The following is a 24,337-nucleotide window of genomic DNA, read 5'->3' as shown; positions in this document are numbered from 1 at the left end:
GAACCGACCTATGGATTATGGTTATGTTTATGGAGTGTGTGCAAAATGCTAATATGTAATATAATTTGAATTATGTACTACAATACATATAACTGATACTAACATAACGGCACTGCAGAATCCTTATTTGGATTCAACTGGGCTGCCCAAGTTCTAGGCGCCAGCCTAGGCACTAGGCGGCCTGAGCTGGGAGGCTTGGACCCCCCAGGCCGCCTAGGACCCGCCTAGCGCTTTTTGAAAAACTGATTAGAGGGACAAAAAACAAACTAAAAATTTGTCAGATGTGGTGAAGAATTTGAGAGAAGATAATAATTTTTAGCATTAGGAAGACCTTTCCCTAGTACGAGAGAACCATGAAGGACAACTCTGGTGTACCAGTTATCATGCCCATGGTAAACCCGGGGTAGCCAAGTGCAGAGCGGATAACTACTTGAAAGCATCTAAGTAGTAAACCCACCCCAAAATGACTGATATCTTATTACTACTTCTCTAAAGCTCCTAATATCATGGACGAGACAACAATGGGTTCTCTGTCCCCACACGGATGGAAAGATAAAAGTCTTGAGATCCAAGACAAGGTCATGTGAGACGAGCCATTTATCATAAAAAAAAAATGCCTCTAAAACTGCCAAATCTGAAAAACCCCGCAGTCTTTGTTTATCATAAAAAAAAAAAAAAAAAAAAAAAAAAAAAAAAAAAAATTAAACACCCAAAAACCACCACATCTAAGATCTCCACCTTAGTCGGTGCATATTCTTCATTCTCCTCCACATCTGAAGCTCCTTGTCTAGATCTGAAACTGACTCTAGAACTGGCCCAATCTCTGAAATCTTTCAAACCTTCCCCTAGATTTGACGCTCCTCCTCCAGATTTGAAAATCACCTCTGAAAAATGGCCACTAAACCCGCTTTGAATCCACTGTCTCTAAATCCAATCTTAAATTCGCTTTGAAATATCTGAATCTCGACCTGAAACCCTTTATCTTTGAAATCTACCTCTAAAAACTGCCTCTAGAAAACCACAAATGGCCAGATCTGAAGCTCTCTCTAAAGTACCCTCTCTCTCATTGTTTTCTTCTTCCTCGAGTCGTTTTTCCCCTATTGTTTGCTTATCTTGGGGTCTATTATTTTATCTCTCCTTAGTTTCCCTGGGTCTCTGATTTGATTGAAAGAGAGGGAGGGGGAGAAGAGTGAGTGAGCTATTGCATTGATCAGGTAAATGAAATCTGAGAGCGTTCTAGAGAAAGGATGACAAGAAAGAGAAATTGACGCATTAAGAAGAGATGGATTATGAGTTATTCAGTAGGAGAGAATTAATGGCGGAGGAGCAGTTAGAGAGAGTAGAGAGCGAGTGAGTAGCATTTGCTTTCCAAACATCATGAGATATTGGACACTTCTAACTCATTCTTTGATTATTATTTTTTAATTATTTGCACTTTTGTTTTAGTGTGAGAAGAGTCTACAATTTTTTGGTGGTGATAGACCACACTACCTGGGATAGTAACAATCCATCAAGTTGTGATGGACTGATATTTTTTCTCTTTATCTGTTATTAAAAAAAAGAATAGAAAAATGAAAGATCATATTTTGTTTCTATATGATCGAGTTTGTTGCTCTATTGCTTGATCCTGACTGTTCTTATATGAGAGCTACTAAATCGGTCATGGATTTGCACCAAGTTGGGTTGGATCTCTCAACTGTTATTTGCGTCTTTCAGGTGTATCGACTGTTTTTTTGTCTCTAACGAAGATTTGAAGTTTTTGTCCATTGCTGAAGTCTATTGATCTGTCGTTTCTCAAGCATGCATGTTCTCACCGTCTGTTTCTAAGGCTTAATGATCTACTGTTGCTCAAGCCTCTCTATTCCTAAGGCCCACTGATCTGCCATTGCTCATGCCTGTCCTATTCTACCTAATGGTCTATTGTAGTCTTAACATTCGGAGCTCTGATTCTAAGATCCAATTGTGCCTGTTAATCAAGAAATATGAATTTGTGCACCTGAAGATCCAACTGCTCAATTCTGAAAATTGTTGTCCAAACTTCAATTACTCTCTCTCAGAGGATCTTGAGTTTGCAGGGGAATGTTAAGGAAAGTGTATATCTCTACAAGGTTAATTATAGAAGGTGTATATTATATTAATATGTATAGGAAAGGTAGGTGCAGTATCATGTATTTCATGACAAGTCTAAGTATAATATAGGTGCCTGTGATTTATTTTATTCTTGTCATATGTATTTGTCTATATAAGACAAGCTTGTATATTTAAATTGATTAATGAACACATAGAGTTCTCTTTAGAGAAACTTGAGACTCCGACATGTACTAAAGATCAAACGAGAAAAGAATCCTCCACTATTAAAATGCTGCGCACTTATTGAAATCTCCAGAGGGGAGTACCTCCTCAATAACCTAACAACTTGCTTGACAAAAGTGCGCCCCACCCAAACCCCTCGGGGGTCTTCTCCCCCAAAAAAAAAAAAAAAAAGGAGCGAGAGATAGAGAAGAAGAAGAAGAAGAATAAGAAAAGAACAAAACCCTTAAAGCGGTTTAGATAGGTCTGCGTTTAGGCCAACTAGAACAACCTTCTAGAAAACATAAAGTATGAAAACAAGATTGAGTCCATATGCCCATATCCACTATATTTTATTTGCAATAGCTTTTATTTTTTTTATTTCAACATTGGCCAGATTTTCCCATAGAAAAACTCTAGTTGACTTCCATCTTTACCTGTTTCGTCATTTACAACGCTAATCGTTCATGTATATCTTGGCTGTTTTTATTGTTTCTCATTTAATTTATCTCCATTTTGGTTTTTCTTCAATTTGCAACATTTTATAGCATGCTATATTTAAGTATGATACAAGCACAAGTAATTAGCATCGTAAATGAAAATGCAGTCATAAGATTAAAAATTAAATTATTGAACCTGAAATAATGTAATAAATGGTTGTTCACTTTTGTTGATGTCCAAAATAGAAACCCTTGAACCTGCAAAGCAATGAATAAAATCAAGTTTAGTTATAACAAAACAAAGCAGTGCAAGAAACCATGAACTCCAACAGAATAACTAACACATCCAATTCTTTTATGGACATACAAAACAAGGATACTTTTTTTTTCATGATGAGTACATAAGGTCCCTTTTTCCAGGCAAGATCATTTTTCATTCTTTAAGGAAACGACAACGTAGTTTTGTACTTCTATTATTCTTTAACTGGTGAAATACATGCGGTTTTAATTTTATTTAGGCTATGTTGGATAACAAAATTTGAAAATATTTTTAATTGACATTTTTCGATTACAATTTGAGGAAATGACATTTGTTGTATAGGGTGTTTGATTGGTTTGCCTGAATTACAATTGGGAAATGTTCAAATTGTATGGGCGGTTTGATTGTCATTTTCCAAATTACAATTCAACAATAGTCTCTCTTTCTCTCTCTCTCTCTCTCTCTCAACAAATTTTTTTATTATGCACACACATGCACATGCATATAAATACAATGATTGCATGTATAAACTCCAAGTAGCCTATACTTATCATCACTAATAAATTCGTTTTTTTCCAAATGAAAATATCATCATCGTCAAAGCCTTTTTCAACTAATTGGGGTCAACAACACGAATCCTAGTCCATCATTCTACTCTATTAAGGGCCATACTCTCAGTGAGGCTATAAGTCCCCATATATTCTCAGTACTTCCAACTATGTCTTTTTGGGCCCACCCTTACCCTTTTTGAGCCGTCCACTTGAACTAACTCACACTTTCTAACAAGTGTTGTACTAGGTCTATACCACACATGGCTAGCCTACCTAAGTCTACTCTCTCTCATCTTATCGCCTATTGGTGCTACACCTAAATTTTTCCGAATATATGCATTTCGAATTCTACCCCTTCTTGTCTTGTCACTCATCCCTCTTAACATCCTCATCTCTGCTACACTCATTCTATAGTAGGTATATTGCTTTTGACCGCCCAATATTCTGCCCCATAGAGCAAAGCTAGTCTCACAACTGTCCTATAGAACTTACCCTTCAGCTTCATTGGTATGCGGCGATCACATAAAATTCCTTTTGAAGATATCCACTTAGCACACCGACTCTATTTCTATGAGTGACATCTTCCCCAACCTCTCTATTTTCTTGAACTATCGACCCAAGGTACCAAAAGTGTGCTCGTTTTTTGGTATTTCATGGTCGTCAATCTTAACTACTTGCTTGTCTTTACTCCTATTATTACTGAACTTGCATTCCATATACTCTGTCATAGTGGGGCTAATTTTAAAACCTTTAAATTGCATCCCTCCAAAGTTCTAACTCTGCGTTGATGTTGTTTCCGATCTCATCGATCAAAACTATGTCATTTGCGAAAAATATGCACCACAATACCTCATCTTGTAGGTGCCTAGTTTAGTCGTCCATAACTAAGACAAAGAGGTATGGGCTCAATGCTGACCACTGATGTAGACCTATTGTTATTGAAAACTCACTTGTTTTTCGACTAATTGTCAATATACTAGTTAGTTGTCTATCATACATATCTCTCACCAAACTGATGTAGTGTCTAAAGACTCATTTCTTTTCCAACACCCACCGGCTTTCTCTAGATTAATAAAGACCTTGTGGAGCTTTTTTCCCTTTGCCCTAAACTTTTCAATCAGTTGCCTAAGTAGGAAAATAACCTCGGTTGTTGACCTCCTTAGCATAAAACCGAATTGGTTTTCTGATACACTTGTTTCATGCCTTAGTTGTTGCTCAATGACTCTCTCTCAAAGTTTCATAGTGTGGCTTATAAGTTTGATCCCTCGATACTTCGCACAATTTTATGTTTCCTTTGTTCTTGTAAATAGGCAGTACAATTTTTTTTTTTATTCATCTGCCATTTTCTTTGTCCTAACACCTTGTTGAACAACTTGGTCAGCCAATCTCACCCATGTACTTCCAACTTCTTTCAGGATACCATGAGGTCCTACAGCCTTTTTATCTTCATCCTTTTCAAAACTTCTTTCACTTCTGATATCCTAATCCTACGAATGTATCTATGACCTTCGTCTTCATTTATGCCAAGAGTTCCTTCTATCGCTATGTTCCCATTGTGCTCGTCATTTAATAATTTTTAAAAATAAATTCCCCACCTTTCATTGATCTCTTCATCCTTCACCATGACCAATCGATCCTCACTCTTATGCATTTAATATAGTCGATATTCTTATACTTTGTTTTCTCATAGTTGCTAATTTGAAGACATCTTTTTCACCTTTTCTTGTTCTCAGTTTACTGTATAGATTATCATATGCCTTAAGTTTAGCCTTACTTACTATTTGTTTAGTGTTGTTTTAGCATTTTTATAGTCTTCTAAGTTTTGATCATTTCTATTAGACTGTCAAATTATTATAACATGATCGTTTTTCGTTAATGGCCTTTTGATCATTTCCAAATGAAAATATAAGATGGATAAAAGGACCTACTTTAGAGGGGTCCATTTAAATTGGGACTAGATTACTTTCTATGGATATTATGATGGGAGGACAAAGAGAGGGGAGGGTATCAGAAGAGAACCATAAAAGCCAACCTTATTACCCTCTTCTTTGGTTTTCTGTCTCGTTTTCCTTCCTCTTTCCCTCTTCTACTTTTCCCCTTCTTTGCATTCTCTCTTGTAAGAGGGATTGAAAGAGATGGTGGTGCTAATTAAGTGAGAGACACGGATGATAGAGAGGCGTGAGAAGGTTAGAGAAAGAGAGGGTATGCGAGCATGAGAGAAAGGTCAGGAAATATGATTAGAGGGCCACGGGAAAGGAAGGAGCACGAGAGATGAGGAGGGAAGAACAAGGAGGTAGTAACGGAAGAAAAAGAAACCCATTCTCGTGTTTTGCAATTCAAATTTTTTCAAATCAAGCAAACTTCATTCATTTTGGATGGAAAATCAACTTTATTTGTTGGGTAGTGATATCTGACAAAAAAGACAAGGCTGTTGGAAATCAAAAGGAAAAGGGCCAAAATTAAGATGTGAATTTTGCAAACAAGCCCAACTTACAATTTAGAAACGAAATCAAACGGACCCTTACGAATGGAATCAATGACACAACTGTGGAAATTTTAATTTAAAAAATGCCGTGGTGGAATTAGGGCAAATGCATAGAATGTAAAATGAACCAAAAGTAAAAGAAAATTGTGAAGTTAAAAAATAATATTTTCTTTTCGATAAGTAACCATGTCATTGATGAGGGAATTGCACATATAGTTACCCTAAAACAAGTTCATAAAATTGGAAGCCTGTACATTAAGAAGAGAAAGGTTGAGAGGCAAGAATGGTGAAGAATGATTAGGTTGAGAAGAAACAAGCACAGAGTGTAAAGGGGGCTATATCTCTGTAATATATGAAGATGTAAGGGTTGCTCCCGCCTGGTGAAGTTATCGATGATTTTACTCACCTCCTGGTGTAAATGCTGGAGGAAGCAACCAATTGTGCTTCACAACCACAATCTCCTCAATGAGATCTAAGGGATCCAAGATTGTTGTGAGTTTCAAGGTACACTTGCAGTTAAGTGAATTTCCCAAACCATTCTCCAAGCTATAACCACATTCCTAGTGCTCTTGCATATAATCATGCAGTATGACTCCCAGGAAGATCCTACTATAATAGCCCTTCCCATAAACTCCAAGGGGTAGCTGGTAGGCAGAGCTTATACCCCATTCCAACAAGAATGAGATCAGCAATTAACTTAGACAAAAAGCCAATGGAAAGAGAGTTTAGACTTTGGCGGGCACATCTTTCTAGCCAAGGTGATTTCGATACATGATATAATGTTTTTTGCAAACATTTTGCTCCTACTAGAGGCCTCACATAAGGAGCTGAGCATCAGCATTTTGGGTGTGTAAGGTCCAAACCTGTAGCTTAGTAGAATGGGGCTCTTCGTCTTCAAACATTGGTAGCTAATACAACTTCCATGCTTATCACCTATGGTTCATCCTCATCCTATAAGCATGGCGATCTAATTCAATGAAGAATTTACAGAACGACATCAAAGAACCGAACATTTGATTGAAAGTAACAGTGGAAGCTCACAAGCCAATGGTTTAACCAGAACTCTCAAAACAAATAATTTTCAAGTCTTCGAGAAAAAAAAAAAAAAAGAAAAAACTTGATACAACCCATATTTATAATAAAAGAACTTCATTAGACCCCAAGAGATCCCAATTCTAATTGAAACAGAAGATTAATTAAAACAAACTTGTAATGAAGTCCTCACCCTTGATAACATAAATAATTCCAGAAGGACATTAACAAAATTTTCAAACATCCCCTAAAATCCTAAAAATAAAAATAAAAAAACTCATAAAAAACTTCAAAATTCTTAAAATCGCTAAGATTTAATAGGAAAGTAAAAAATAGGGGGAATCTTGTCCTGCATCAGGATCTTTATCTCACTAGGTAGTGGATTTGTTCCCAGGCTTACCTATCTTTATAGTATGTATGTATAAACTCCTGGACAAATTTACATACCATTGAGTTGAATCCTCTGTATTTGCAATCGGTCCACATACAAGATGAGGAAAATTGACATTGGAAACATGTGTTGAGAAGGGCCAAATTGTGGTTGCTTTGTGGGTTAAAAAAAATTTTAGTCCCACATCCAAATATTTAGAAAGGTAAGGTGCGGGAGTTCGCTATAAAATGAAGGGTAGCTTTTTAAAGAGTTCGCGGGTCCAAGTACCTACTAGGTTGGGTATACTCATACCTGTACCCGAAAATGTTCAGGTATGCAATTTTGGATTCGGACCCTACTTGCGGGTCCAAAATTTGGACCCAAGAATAAGATGAGGTACACTCACTAGCAAACCTCATCTTGTACATCCAATGGCTCAAATTGAATTTGGATGATTAAGATGGCCATGATGTATTCGTCTTTTTATTTCTATGTTCATTTAAAATGTTGTTGAATTGAAATTTGGGGTATCCACATGTCAAAATAAGGCACATCCAATAAAAATAAAAATATAATAATAATTAGAAAAAGTCACCAACATACCCCTGTATGTTTTAGGAGTATTTTTCCCATTTTTTTATTTAAATTACTTTTTTATTTTTGCTTGAAGAGTTTAATTTTATAGAAAAAATGAAAATAAAGAACGAAATCGATTTGTGTCTATCCATTTGGCCAAGATCATTTCAGCTCATGGACGTGCAATAGTGAGACTCTATACGTGTATGTGTGTCTGTGTCATAGTTGTTGGAGGTAGAAGCGGGATATCCTCGTTTCTCTAAATCCAGCTCCCTCTAAGATCCCTTAGAGGAACCGCAGGATTGAGTTCCTAAGGAGGGACAATGGCCTCAGCCCACAGTTCTTGCAACTATGGTTTGTGTATGTGTGTGTCCAAAACGAGTCGGATGCTAATTTGGAAATATCCATATTTTTTATTTGATATTGAAGATTTACCTTTAATACCCTCTTCTTCTTTTCTTAAGTTCTCAAATCTGAATTGCATCATTTTGTTCCCCAAATTGGTAGGACACTATGTATCCCAGGATTTGATATTTTTAATAATGCCAAATACCCCCATACACCACGCATACACATGCCGACTCTATATCTAGGAAATGTTAATCGTGTTATCATATTGACATGAGAAATAGGACTTATTTGGGTGTATCCAGGTAGCGCAATTCTAAAGTCCCTAGATATCAGTTCAACAAGAGGATCCATCCAAAGCTGCTATGCTATTCCCTTTTGATCGATTTCGAGAAAAAAAAAAAAAAAAAAATTTCTCCCCATTATAATGTCTATTGTCCTGCCTTGGTATCAAAGCAGGCTCCTAGTGCTGCTACACAAGGAAACAAATGATGACAGCAAGAGAATATGGAGGCCGAGGCCGAGGCCAATAACAGATAGACCAACCACTGAGGAATTCAATCAATTTGCTGGAATTGTTAAAGAATCGACACATGAACTGTGGAAGGCAGTTCAGTGAATCTCTTGTATCAGAGGAGGAAACATATCCTTCCATAACTAAGGGAAGGTAGGATGAAACCAACCTTCTGAAGAGCAACTTATAAAGAGTCCTAGAAAGGGCAACCATGAGTATTAATGTTAACGTTCCAGACCTACATTTGACAAAACGATTAGAGTTTCAAGCAGTGTACTAAGGAGTTCTAATTGTTGATGAGAAGGAGCAACTTCAAGGGGAAAAAAAAAAGAAGCGAGCAACTTCAAGGAGTCTGGTGATCAGTTGCGTTTCAAAACATCTGAGGGGAAGAAACAAGAAAATCAAGAAGTTAATTATGCACAGTTTTGAACATTTGGAAGATGCACTAGATGGTGCAAAAGGTAAAAATGAAGCTTAAAAGCACTTCTAATTGTTTTATGAGTGGGGGTCTTTTTTGACTCGAAGGACTCTCAAGAGTTGAGGAGTCAGTTGGGCATCATTCACGTGCATTTGCCGTAATGAGATAGGTCACCGTTCCGATGATTGCCAGTAATGATGACATCGTGGCAAGGCCTATCTCCTAGATCACCTTGAGGAGTATGACATGAAGAGGATATTGAGGGCAATCCATGTCAAAAAGAAGAGAGTTTATCATGCCTCTCTGTATTTCATGAGCCCTTCCCATGATATTGAGGAGACCACTGATCGGTTTATCCGGAAATATGGAGTAGCACAAAGTGTTTGGCTGGCATACTACAAATGGCTCTATGTAACCTAATCTAGGACAAGTAACAAGGTTTATAGCTAGTATATTCGTGAAGAGGTAATTGTTACCACTTTCACTATTTGGAAACTGTGCAAGGCACACAATGCTACCTAGGAGATGGGTCAGTCATCCTACAATTCTAAAGATGATGCAAACAAGGTTTTCCTGAAAGGAAATATCCTCTCTTTTTCCAATAAGTGTGCTTTTAAAAATCTCCAATCTTAACTTTACAAAAAGATAATAAAATGAATAAAATTTTGATGAAAGTTCATTCTTGCTAAACAAATCTTTAGATGATTAAGTCTTTGCAAGATGCACCAAATCAAGGTGATTAATGGTATGACCTAAAAAGAACTTGAAGGGAATGGCATGAAACCCAGAGAAATAGAGCCAACAATTAAAACTCTGCAATTTGAGGTATTATTCTTCTCCCTACCTTGACAGTTATTTATTACCCTAAACAGTTAAATATTCTATTCCAAATGTATATTTTACAAAAAAATTCATCAACCATCCCACTAAATGACCCTCTAGACCCAGTCTATCACACACCAATGAGTAGTGAACATGCAGTGAAATCATTCAGATCATGATTATTTGTAGATGATTGCTGCATCACATATCATCCATACAATTTTAAGAAGTATGAATCCTTTTGAAACTTTCTAGTATGTGTGTAATTCAAGAAAAGAAGTACCATTTGCTAAGCACAAAAACAATTGTTTGGAATCAAAATAGTTATGTGAAAGAAATAAAACCATGAATTAATTTACAAATACCAAGAAAATAAGAGAACTTTACTATGGGATCACCTTTAAACCACATGCAAACACCCTAACAATAGTAAGTATACTCGCCCTGGTCATGTATTGTACTTAAATAAGCAGGCAAATTAATTTTCCCCCTAAGAAAGTTCCTTTACTTGCTCCGTCAATTGAAAAGAGGTCGTGCCTAATCATGATGCATCACAAGCAACCTAACTCCATTAGAAAGTCACAGTCACAATTTCCTAAGAATGGTTTTAAGGAAAATAAGTATTAATCTGATCTCCCAAACACTCCATTCCAAACACTACCTTGCTTAACTGAAACAACACACAGAAATTTTGTGGGTTCGGTACTTTCAATCAAAATTCGATAAGGAGCAAAAATTTGAATTTTGGGTCGTACATTATACACAAATTACAAAAATGTGGCATATAGTTCATCTCCAATCCAAAGGCCTGCATTTCATAAGTCTGCAGAAATCCAACAGTTTCTTAAAATTTGTGAAATAAACTTCCCCAATTTTAATATATTTCAACCAGATTTAAAGTCAATACAAACCAAGCCCCTATATGCTCTTCCCCTCAATTTCATCAACTCCCACAAGCCAAATAAAAATCCATCACATCTCAATTTTCTACCACTAACCTTTGAAGAAAATCAAAACCAAAAGAAGTAGCTAATTTCATACCAAAAAAGAAAACAACCTTTCCTGAGCACCCAACTTTCTCAGACAAAAGAAACGCGAGATGTCCACTTCCACAGCACAAATCGAGCACAGAATCGCCAGCCTTCGCCCTGTAACCAACAAAAAGATCAAAATTGTAACCTTAATTTAGCTAGCCTAAAATCAAACATTATCATCATTATTAGACCCTTTTACCATTTCAGGGATTGGCCATTATACTCCATACCTTCACTGTAAGTCCCCACATCTTTCTCGCTAATTCCGCGGCACATATAGAAAGAATAAAAATAAAAATAAAAATAAAAATAAAAGTAAAAGTAAAAGTAAAAGTAAGTATATAATGGACCATTTATCACGATTAATATTGATGGATGTGAAATTTGGTGAGCTCAAACTTCAAAAAAAAATAAATTTCGATTTTTTATTACACACACAAGCTTTCGAATTTCATATCGTAACTATTTGTCTCATTCCTATATTGTCGTTATATACGATCCCCTATCCCCTAAATATTGTCGTTATATACGATCCCCTAAAAAAACAGATACTTCTTTGTACATATACCAGCTCCACGAGACTGTCATCCTCCTCCATACTTGGATTTGCCCTAGACTGATCAAGTCGTTCAACTGTTAACACCAATGACACCGTCTTTATCGAACTAGAAATCAAAGTTATCGACAATCTCCCTCTACAAATCAAAGTTATTGGCAATCTCTCCCCCAAAGAATAGAAAGAATCCAAACACTATGTTGCGCACATTATCATATAGTGGAGCAATTCGATTCAAGAGCTGTTGTCTCTGTGATGGAGTCGAGTATTGGCAGGAAACAGGTCTTAATTTAGAGAGAACGGGAGTATGAGCGCTGGAAATGGGTGGAGCAAGGTGAAGAAAGGCCATGAACAAGCAACTTGTTGGCCCAGTTCGATGCCCAGTCATTATCTATAGTTGGTTTTACGCACAAACAAGCAATCCTTAGAGAATCACAAATCAAGCACAAAAATATCTAATTTTTTTAATTGGTACTAGTAAAATAGGTTTTCTTTTCTTTATTCTTTTCTAAAATTTTACACTCAGAGGAGAAGACTCGGCATTTTGACCACCGTTTTAGAATAGGGAAAGGTTTCTATATTTCCCCTACAGCATAGATCTTCCATGCTTCCCCCAGCCGTCCAATTTTGATCAAGTGAGCACTCACCGTTTGATATTAGATCTGACGTTTCAAAGTATTTTAATTTAAATTTTTTTATGCAAATTGTATGAGTATAAAATTTGGTAGGCATCATCTTCTCATTGTGGTGCACCTATAAAAAATATTAAAAATAATTTTCAACAATATATAATGACCAAAATACCCCTTGAATTTTTTGGGGGTATTTTGGTCATTTTATTTTATTGAGAATATTTTTATTATATATTTTACAATTGCAAGTTTAATAGAGGATTGGACACCCAAAATCTGGTGTCAAAATATTTTATATAAAAAATTTAAAAATAAAAAAGTGTAGAGGTTCGACATTGTGATTGGGGCAATCTTAACCCTCTATTCAGAATGGACGGTTGAATAAAAGGGAAGTATATAAGCTTTATATTGTAAGGGAAGCATAGAAAGTTTTCCTTTTAAAATAATCAAGATTCTTTCAGTTGTACAGTGATGAATGGTTTTCCTTTTAGAATAATCAAGATTCTCTCAGTTGTACAGTGATGAATGGTGTGCATGCTAGCACACCACCCACTCAAACACAAACACAAATTAAGACAATTTTATTGCTACTGCTAAAAGGACGACAACCAAATGGACCTCAGACAAGTCTGACTCCAAAAACTATCGCCCATGAATATAGGAGCCGATCATATAAGGCCATAATTCACTTTGTTAGAGATGGTTATACGCTAAATCACCATCCCACATAAATAGAGATTTAACAAGGCTCTCGGTTATATATCTTGATTTTTAAGATATATGTGATATCTATGATAAGTTTCCCATTTGGAGTGGATTCCTAGTGTTATGTATAAAGATGGAGAGAAGAAAGAATATATGCGCCCTATTTGGGGTCGCTAGATGGGAAATGTTGCTTCCTCTAAAGAGAGGCAATAACCTCTTGTACTAAGAGGCAAGGTTTTTATATAGATAAAAGTGACCTTTCTATGAAGCGAAGCATTGCGGTGGTGAGAGGTTGCTTTTTGTAAAGAAACAATCCTTTTAGCTGGTATACCCTTTTAGTGATAGAAAGTCTTGACTGCTCTCAACGTTCTTTTTTTAAACGGTGGTTTAACTGTAGAATGGAGATGGAAGATTGGTAGTTGATGTTGGTCGGCAAAGCTGGTCTAAAAGAGTTGTTCGACTAGGTTTTGTCGAGAGATAGAGAGATAACTCCATGTTGATGTAACTCTCATCACTAGAATGGATTTAATTTCACTCCCCTAGATGTAGCACTTTTTGGAGTGAACCATGTAAATATTTTTACTATTAGATGTAAATATTTTTACTCTTGGATATGTATTTTTTATACTTTATTTATCATATTAAGATTAGACTCGGCTAGTGTTTTTTAGTTGGACTAGTACGTGATCCTAGTGGGATCCAACTTTTAGGGTTCCCATTTTTGCATATAAGAGGGTTATTGAATCCTATTACACTTTTGGAGGAAGAAAAAAAAAACGTTGTACTTAATTTTGGTCCTTTCATATGGGATTCATGTTTATTTTTAAGAACAAAAAAAAGCTTGTTATGAAGGAGGTACGCAAGGAACGCCGATCCCCAAGCCACCTGGCGAAGATAATGTAAGTCTTGCACCTACCGGATGTAGTTCTATTGCATCCAACCATTCATCAGATCTGCAAACAAATAGAGAGCCGAATAGGTACACCAGAAAAGTACAAAGGATCGAACTCTGCCAAGGGACCAGAGGGCCATCCTCCGGTGGTACAAATAAAGAACTAAAAATGCTCGAGTCTCCCTTTGATAGATTTAGAGAAGATGCCGAGCTCAAGAACAATCTAGAGAGAGAAACAATATCCCTACATAAATATATAATGACAATAAAAGACAACTGAAACTTATACATTTTATTTTTGTATACATATTATTACCCCTCTTCAAGCTGATGCGGACGTGAGTAAAGCATTAGTTTGTCTACTAGAAAATCATGGCGACTCCAAGCAACAGATTTGGTGAAAATATCAGCCGTTTGTGCATTAAAAGAAATAAAAGGGAGAGATATGTATCATCAAGATAACGATCACGAATATAATGACAATCTACGTTAATATATTTTGTTCTCACATGAAAAACGGGATTAGATGCAATCTTAATCGCACTTTGGTTATCTGCATATAAAGGTGTGGGATTTGAAATAGAGATACGAAACTCATTGTGAAGAGCATGAACCCAAACAATCTTAGTAGCAACGGAAGACATAGCGCGATACTCAACTTCAGTGCTTGACTTAGAAACAATTTCATGTTTCTTGTTCTTCCATGATATTAATGATGACCCAAGAAACACACAATATCTTGTAGTAGATAGACAAGTGTCTAGATCGCCTGCCCAATTCACATCTGCATATGGACTGAGATCTAAAGAGGATGTGGAGTCAAAGATCCAATCATCCCTTCTCTGTTGCGGCTCACAGATTCCTTTTTTTATGAAGGTCAATAATCAGATAAATTTTATTTTCTCTATAGACACCTTAATCTCCATCTTCCGTTTTTATATGAAAATTTTATTGATCTCTCCAATTTTCATATGCAAAATTTTCGTTACAAATTTGCAACTCTTTCGATACAAATTTGTGTTGCAAATCTGCATATTTGAAACCCTTCTGCGTATCAGTTGCATAAGCCTTTCACTGCTAATTTGCAACCCTCTCATTGCAAACTTTGTTTCATTGGAAACTTTGTTGCATATGTTGCATATGATCTACAATTATTTGCAACCCTTTCATTGCAAACTTTATTTCATAATTTGCAACCCTCTCATTGCAAACTTTGTTTCATAATTTGTTTCCCTCTCATTGCAAACTTTGTTTCATAATTTGCAACCCTTTCATTGCAAACTTTGTTTCATAATTGAACCCTCTCATTGCAAACTTTGTTTCATAATTGCAACCCTCTCATTGCAAACCGTGTCTCATTAGAAACTTTGTTGCATATGTTGCATATGACCTACACTTATATGCAACCCTCTCATTGCAAACTTTCGCTCATAATTTGCAACCCTCTCATTGCAAACTTTGTTTCATTGGAAACTTTGTTGCATATGTTTCATAAAACTTTGTTGTATATGTTGCATATGACCTACAATTATGTTGTATATGTTTCATTGGAAACTTTGTTGCATATGAGCTCAAAATTGGGAGCAACCTCACGTATCAATCTAGTGCCAAAGCCATGTGGGATTATTTACAGAATATATATTCTCAAGCAAACACTGCTCGTCTGTATACTCATGAATAGGAGAGCATGAAGACACAACAAGGGGACTCATTAATTCAAGATTATTTTAATACTCTTTTAGCCATATGGAATGAGATGGACTCGATGGAGACAGAGCTACCCACTGAAGTTATTACTAAAGCACAGAATTGGTCTCGTTTATTTCACTTTCTTATGGGGTTGTGATTGAAGTTTGAAAGCATGAGAACATTAATCCTTCATCATACTCCCACTCTACCATTAGATGATTGCCTCTCAGATCTCCTTGTTGAAGAACATCGCTCTAATACCATGATAGATTTAGAGAAGATGCAGAGCTTAAGAACAGTCTAGAGAGAGAAACAATATTGACAAATTCTCAATAATAAGGAATGAAACCCTAAAAAAGTTTATATACAAATACAAATTTTGTGCAGACCACATTATCCTTACCCAAATATACAATGACAATAAAGGATAACTGAAAATTATACATTTTATTTTTGTATACATATTATTACCCTCGTCCTCACCCTGAGCTAGAACCACAGGCTATGCCGCCTCCGCACAAGCCCTCCTACAGGTCTTGGTCCCACCAATCACCAAGAATAGTGCCAGCCTGTCGAGATTGTCAATAGGCACCACAGGCTCCTTGATCCTAATGTTGTCGTTGGCTCTCCTGGTGTTGCCTCTTGCGATCGCCCAGAAGTTATGGACCTAGCTCCTCTCTTTGTCCTCCTGGCAAACATCTCTCTAATACCATGACCTACAATTTTGTCCTATTGTCTCGCTATCTAAACTCTCCCTTTTGAATGCCTAGTATAGTAGATGGATATGGTTTAGAAGAGCCCGACTCTTCCACATTGTTGCACCATCCCTTGAATTTCTATCCATAAGATTTTTATGACGCTCCTTGCATTCCTTAGGTTTCCACAATACACACTTGAATTGTAAGGTAGTGTTTATAACATCGCTAACTAGCTCCAATTTCTTGCATTCCTTTTTTTACAGAGAAACTTTGGCTCAAAAAAAAAAAAAAAACGTACCCATCTATGGAGTGCAAAAATAATATAGAGAGTGCTACTATTTCAATACATCTTGATGGGAAGAACTACTGCTTGTAGTCTTTCCAAATGAAATGCTTTCTCATGGGATGGAAGTTATAGGGATATATTGATGGTTATATTACCCAGCCCAAGGATGAGAATGGGCATAGTGATTGGCTTACCATTGATAGCTCTATTGTGACATGGATTATGAACTCAGTTGAGCTCAAAATTGGCTGCAACCTTACGTATCAATCTAGTGCCAAAGCAATGTGGGATTATTTGTAGAATATATATTCTCAAGCAAACACTGCTCGTCTGTATACCCTTGAAGAGGAGAGCATGAAGACACAACAAGGAAACTCATCAATTCAAGATTATTTTAATACTCTTTTAGGCATATGGAATGAGATGGACTCGATGGAGATAGAGCCACCCACTGAAGCTATTACTAAAGCACATAATCGGTCTCGTTTATTCACTTCCTTATGGGGTTGTGATCGAAGTTTGAAAGCATGAGAACATCAATCCTTCATCATACTCCCACTCTACCATTAGATAATTGCCTCTCAGATCTCCTTGTTGAAGAACATCACTCTAATACTATGATAGATTTAGAGAAGATGCAGAGCTCAAGAATAGTCTAGAGAGAGAAACAATCTTGATAAATTCTCAATAACAAGGAATGAAACCCTAAAAAAGTTTATATACAAATACAAATTTAGTGTAGACCACATTATCCCTACACAAATATACAATGACAATAAAGGATAACTGAAAATTATACATTTTATTTTTGTATACATATTATTACCCTCGTCCTCACCCTGAGCTAGCACCACCGGCTCTGCTGCCTCAGCACGAGCCCTCCTACAGGTCTTGGTCCCACCAATCACCAAGAGTAGTGCTAGCCAGTCGAGATTGTCAACAGCCACCACAGGCTCCTTGCCGTTGGCTCTCCTAGCGCTGCCTCTTGCGATCACCAAGAAGTTATGGACCTAGCTCCTCTCTTTGTCCTCCCCCCCCCCCCCCCCCCCCTCTTACCCTAGAATTATCAACTTTGACGCCCTCATCTACTATCTCACAGCCATCCTAGGATTCTCAGCTACTCCGAGATCTCCACGTCCTCATCGGGCCTCTCCACAACATCAACCTCACCTATCTCGATGTCCATCTGATCAAATCTCCCTCCACATCATCATCGTCTCCCTCACCACCCTCCTCATTGCTCTTCCCCACATTGGCTGCTTCAACTTTCGCAGAAGCTTTTGGGTCCCTGCCTGAAGTTGTTGACCCTCGACATTTCCCTAAGCCTCTCGGGGCTCGGTTTGGATCCCCCAAATCTCCCTAAAAAATCGCTAGAGGTAGACCTTACTCATTTGTTGCTTTCTCTCCAGAGGCACCTTCCCCAACAAGACCTTCATATCCTCCAATGGAGACTGGTTCGCAGGAGGGGGATGCTCAGGATGGGCTTCCCATTGCTCCTAACCCCTAGAATATGAGTGGCATCCTCTAGAGCGGAAGCCAACACCCCACATGATAGGGGAATAGTGCCCATCTTGAGGTGACACCTATGGCAAAGAGCGCTAATGAGAGGCAAGTCCAAAGGGAATGACGGGATGCGGCTGATCTCGATAACTCAATCTCCATCAAATCCTGGACTAGTCTAGGGGACAATCTTTGGCCTCATGGCCTCACCTTATATAGGTGGTTGATAGTATTGGTTGGCTCAGGTTGAGCTAAAAAAAAGAAAAAAGAAAAAAAAGAGAGAAACATAAGTGACTGAGCTATTCCCTAACCTAGGGCATCTTAGGGGCAAGGAGAATTCGGCTCAGGGTTTGAAGTTTTTTTTGTGACTCCACCCAAAATAAGTTTCAAGGCAAGAGAGCAAGACCCCAAAAGCGGTCCCTCTCCATGTTGCCTTGACCAAGACAGTCTTGGGGCAAGAGTTTTAAAACCTAAAAATATTCCAAAAATAATCTAAAGAATTTTAAAAAAAGTGAACCCCAAAAGAATTTTGTGGGGACAGTAGCGCTAAATGGATAGTACAGTCAGAGAGCGACTAACTCTATGCATTCGCCAGCGACATCTTATTACTCGCATAACCATACCAGAATGAGGGGAAAGCCTTGAGCAAGTAAGATACATGGTCAGGAAGGCCCCCTATGAAGGGCTGAGACTCACTGAAAAATGGGACATCATATTCTTGAGCAAGAGAGACAAATCTACATCAGTCAAACATTTTGGCAGTTGTAGTGTAGGAAAGAGAGAAGTGGAGAATCCCATATAATTTCAACTTAGAGAAAATTAGGCAACCTAGGAGACCTAAGGTTCCATATTTATAGACCTAGAGAGCCTCAAAAAATATCTGGGCCATGACCACGCAACACTACCATCAGTGGCATTGGCTCGACTGTAAGCAGCATCAAAAGTGGGTCACATTCATAGTTAGCAAGTCCGAGAATTATAAAATATCGGAAGACCTTCCGAAACATAGTAACAAATCGGTTTTATTTCAAAAAGTTGAGGAAAAGATCAGGTCAAAAATATGGATTGCCAATAATAAGGTAAATTATAGAATCATGAATATTTCAGAATTGGTTAAAAAAATCATAGTAAAAGAATCGGATATGTAAAATATAGTGTTATAATTTGCAACTATTGTGTAAATATATTAAAGTCATTAAACAATAATTTTATAGCCTTACTCGAGCTATTAAAGTAATCCTTCACAATTTTTTGTTGAAACTTTCACTAAATCCAACAACAATACCTATATTGCCACAACACAAAACAAATCCTAGATTTATTAGGAGCGTAAAATGAAATAACAAGAACAATGCTAAACACAAGGACTAATTAGCAAATAACAAGAACTGTGAACCAAGAAATAGGATTATTTTTCAATGAAGAAAACAAAATATGCCCTTAATATAGGATTGTAGTTAATTAAAAGAAAATGCAAAGACCCAAATATATAAAATAGTAGTCCATCCAAAATGATACACCAATGAAACAAAAAATAAAAATAAATTATGAAATTTATCAAACACTATATGCATAAAAAAAGCAACAAAATGCTTAACCAATTCAAATCTCACACTCATTTCTAGCTACCTAAATCTTTAGTATAAAGACTCCATGGGCTTAAAGAAAAGAAAACGACTTTCATTGGGTTACTCTTCTTCAAATTTTACCTATTATTTTTAGATATATAATTGTTTTAACCGGTTGTTTTGGAGAATATACTGCTTGTATTTTTTTGTACACGTTTTTTTAGGGAACGGTCAAATTTTTTATGGAATATTTTGTTAAATCAAGATTCTTAATTTATTCCCACTGTTAATGTGCTTGTCTTTAAACCAAAATTTCACAATATTAAATTAATGAAGAAATAAAGTTATAGGGAAGAAGGTTTTTTTAAAAAACAATTTGGAAAAAATAAAATATGAATTTATATTGATTCCATTAAAAAATGCGATTTTTAGAAGATATTTTGAAAAACTCAGAGTTCTTAACGGATTTCAAAAAATTGGAGACTTTTTTTAAAAAAAACGTGTTTTAAACATAGACTTGCTAACTATGGTCACGTTCGCTCAAGAATTGACATATCCTGGTAGTCTCAAGGTGCAAAAATGCGAATTTAGAGCCGCTATTGCCAACAATACCATGAGTTACGTGTCATAATAAATGTAAAATGACCAAAATACCCCTCAATGCTAATGTCACTTATTGCAGCGTTGGCGCAACCCGCAAGCCTTGCCATTTCAATTTTTGCCCTAAGTGGCACTTGACTCCTATGGGAGGCTTTCTAAGGCCCGAAAAAGCGTAGGAAACATCTCGTAGCAAGGGACACCGACCTCCTAAGACATAAGTTCTCCTTCACACAGTTTAACTCGATCTTGTCTGTCCCAATGGGACCCTTGTGGTGCCCGCCCGGGGTAGCATTTCACAACAGGATAATCATTATTTCAATAGATCGTTGCATCCATCACCCTATGATGTTAAAGTGCTTAGTGGCTCTACGGTTACATGAGTCCAAACTATGTGACCCCATCTTTTTCAAAGTTTATCCTTTTCAAAAATTTTCTTTAACCACCCCAGGGTGGAAAAATCAACAATCCTTAAAACTTCAATTTGACTTCTTAATCTCGATCTCTTTATTTATAGTTTCATTATTTCAGACTTCGAACATAGGAGAGACTTTGATTCAGGCAATTTCAAAAATTTGTGCCTGTGATTTTCAAAAATCTTAATTCCTTTATTCAAATCGTAACCCTACATCAGCATCCATTTCTAAAAACCTCTCCCTTATTGACAAATATCCCAAAAAATGCTTTCGACAACGAAGGAGTCGGATCTATGCCTAGTAATGATGATTAGAACATGCCAAAGACTGCCCAAGTCTAGAAGGGGACGCCACAAGGTAAACATGCCATAAACCAAACCCTTCAAACCATCATGAGCCCCACAAATACCTTAAACCCACCAATCAAGACCCTCAGACCTAGGGAACACCCGAGGTACGAGGTGACCTATAGTTCACCCTATCGAGATTTATCTGCATTCTCTTCTAAAACCATTTTCCACTAGTTTTAGGCATCAAAGAGTGTGGTCTTCCTTGAAATCTGACACCATGATCTGAGCCAACAAAATGGAGCTCGCAACCATCGCCCCGATTGATGAGCCAAGCCCACTTCTAAGCCCAAAGACCACAGGTGCCACAGGCTGACTATTGTCAGACATTCAAGCAATGACTATGTTTCACAAATCCTTTCTTCAACTCCATGTTTCTCTCAATTGTGCCTTAGGTGTCTACTTCTTTACCGCCTATCTCACACTGCGCGCTTGCGATACAGGTGTCAAAAAGGGGTAACTGTAGACAACCCAATCTCGGTTGAGGGAACTGTAGAAAACTGAACAACCTGAAAACAACCACTATGAGCTCTACGGCAACAGAGAGTCCCAAAGCCAGTGCCCTAATACCCTAAACAATCCTACCTAAAAATTTGGGAAGTCCCCTACAGGCTGGGAATCAAGATAAAAGAAGATCTAAAAAAAACCACTCAAAATCAATGATGGACCAGCCTAACACTAATGACCCAGTGGCTGTGCCAATGCTAGGGATGGCCTCGTCACAATCTCAACACAACACTGGAGATCCTAACGCCAACAACATGGCTCGTAGGACTAATAGGGCAGTGGCTCATGGCACCACATTGACACCCTCGAAATGCAACTGCAAAAAATTGGAATACTCAAATTGAAGTGAAAAGTGACCATCATAGGGGGTCACCATAGATAAACTTGGGCATCAGCAACTATTGTTCCTCATTGGTCGAAATTATCGCAAATTCTCAGAACGGGATGGCTAGATTACGGGATAAAGTAACCATCATTGTCTGGGTGAGGGAGGTAGCGGCGTTGTGACTACAAGCAGCCATGTCTTGATCAAATTTCAACTTGAAACCCTAGTAGTGATGCCAACAGTGGTGGTGGTATCGTTGGAAATCTAACACACCACAGCCCAAGATAACACCAACTGTAAATTGAGAGGTTATTTCTTAAGCAACTCATAATCATACTCGACCAACATTATGATCACCACCTACATTTTAAAATATTTTGAAGGTGGCAAATTGTAACGACATTGGTGGTAGCATTGGCGTGCCCACCGGTAGCATTGTTATCGGACGACCCAGATTTGATCTTAATTCTAGATGGTGATCAAGATGGCCATTTGTCTAACAATAGGGGTGTACCCCCTTATTTTAGGGACCAGAATTATGAAATTGCGCCCAGACTTTGCCGCATTGAAACTGAGCCCTGCTAGACCTCGCACTAAACCTAATTCCCTCAGACTCTGTAGGCCTAGACCTGGACACAGCATGCCCAAACCTAAAAATATCATATTCTAGCACCCACACAAGCTCATCAACCTTATATGATCTTGGCCGCTGGACTCTAAAAGTTCAAAGAATGTTGGCACACCGATACTGGTCCTGAACCGGTACCGACTCTAGGTGCAGGGCCTAGGGGCCTCACGTGAGATACACCCCTATTCTTCTTTCTCGTTATTTCATTTTCTTTTATTTTAAAAACATTTTCCAAATTCCTCCCCCTTTTCTTGGAAACCCCTCTTTTCGAAATTTTCTAGCAAGTTTCCAATTTAGTCATATTAGGAGCGGGCACTACCAGTGATCCTTGTGAGGTCGGTCATGTGGCTAGTCTCTCGTTCGAATCACAATTTGCCATGACCCATTTCTTTATTGTATTCTCTTGACGTGTTTAGGCCAGAAAACTTAGCGGACGCTGATGCTTCTACCTAAAATTTCAAATATAAACATTTTTCTTCATTTTGCTTTGGCCCAGCCCAACCCAGTCGAGGCCGGGTCTGGACGCTTAGAAAAATGCGATGCTGATATTGAATAGAAATTTTTAGACAAACATTAGACTCCAAACAAATGATTAGAGGACATTATACCCATGGCCAAATTCGCCCATGCATTGCATATCATAGAAACATATGTTTTATATACGTATTATTGGGACGGACAAGTTCTAGAGGTTTAATCCTCTGTTACAATTTACATCAGCCTAAAGTAGGCCGAATACCCTTGATTCGGGCTTTGAAACCTATACATTCGATTCTAAGAAGGAAAATATGTAGTCATAAATGGAAACTATGCCATGGGCATATACGCTTGTATATTTGAACTTAAACACAAGGGTATTGTCGTATGATCTGCTCATCTTCAAGATCGGGCTTCAAGTGAGTTTAGATACAATAGTTTCTCTTTATCAGATGCGGCTCAGAAAACAACCATAGAAGGGAATTGCCTCATACTGTAAATTCAGTCGCTCTCTATCTCGTTCTCTCTAATACACTATCACACCGATTCAATCATCTCAATCCAAAAAAATCAAATCCCATCTTCATCAAGCAAGTAGGTTTATATAGGCCTTATTAGTGGATAACCACAAACATCACTTGATAATCACAAAATCTTCAGTCTAACTTGCTGATCTGTGTCTTTATCTTCACGCTTGAATCTTCAATATGATAATCACAAGACTTAACTGGATAAGTACGAGAATCAAATGGATTTATATGCGTGCAAAGATGTACTTTAATGATAATCACATATTTTAGTCAATGCTTATCTTCATAATATTCAATTTCAAATTCCCAGATCCAGAAAGGACATCGCGTGAGAAAAACCAAGGATTCTGTTATTCTTTATTGAGCGTCATTTAAGCTTCTGCAGCACAGTCTCGATATGCCTTCATATTTCTTCAATCACTTTCAGATGACAAATCCATTGATCAAGAAATTTGGAGAGATGAAAGAGAACTCAGAAACGAACACAACGATCCAAGTATCACTTTAAATAGATCGTGGATGAGATAGATCTCATATGTCAAAATTACCATGTTTCTACTAGAAATTATGTTAAAAAATAGTCAATTGCAGATGCAACCGCTTCCACTATGTAGATTAGATAATACCACACATTTAAAGGATAATAGGGCACTGAAAAAATCCAATGGTCCTGATTCCATGAGAAAATTCTTCATATGGAGGGAGAAATCCTACTCTTGGTGACCGGATGTCATCTTGTTTGTGATGTACGGGATATAAAGCTTTTAAGGCTTCAACTACTGGACGATGGGTTAAACCACCTCCAAATATATGTAACTTTAGGAGGAGGGATATCATGCTTCAAAT

The 24,337-nt window shown here is 37.3% G+C and overlaps 1 protein-coding gene across 12 annotated transcripts in view; it reads right to left on the bottom strand.

The window, feature by feature from the left end:
* The window catches only part of LOC105420370 (2-phytyl-1,4-beta-naphthoquinone methyltransferase, chloroplastic-like), a 29,683-nt gene extending 17,593 nt beyond the window's left edge, over positions 1-12,090 (bottom strand). For 2 of the 12 annotated variants that reach the window (XM_020665153.2, XM_088860214.1), the window contains exons 1-3: positions 11,338-11,546; positions 11,146-11,252; positions 2,926-2,987 (exon numbers count right to left, since the gene is read on the bottom strand). In XM_020665153.2, coding sequence (XP_020520812.1) covers positions 2,926-2,987; positions 11,146-11,252; positions 11,338-11,414 — 246 coding nt within the window. In that variant the 5' untranslated portion in view covers positions 11,415-11,546. Of the gene's footprint in view, positions 1-2,925; positions 2,988-11,145; positions 11,253-11,337; positions 11,676-11,706 lie in introns of those variants that run through there. The other 10 variants (XM_088860213.1, XM_020665152.2, XM_088860212.1 and 7 more) reach the window with 10 other exon arrangements.
* Between the last annotated feature and the right edge of the window lie 12,247 nt (positions 12,091-24,337).

This window comes from Amborella trichopoda, chromosome 3, assembly GCF_054954075.1.
Source record: "Amborella trichopoda isolate Santa Cruz 75 chromosome 3, AtrichopodaSantaCruz75HAP2 v2.0, whole genome shotgun sequence".
Classification (NCBI taxonomy): Eukaryota; Viridiplantae; Streptophyta; class Magnoliopsida; order Amborellales; family Amborellaceae; genus Amborella; species Amborella trichopoda.
This window is presented reverse-complemented; position numbering and strand designations above follow the sequence as displayed.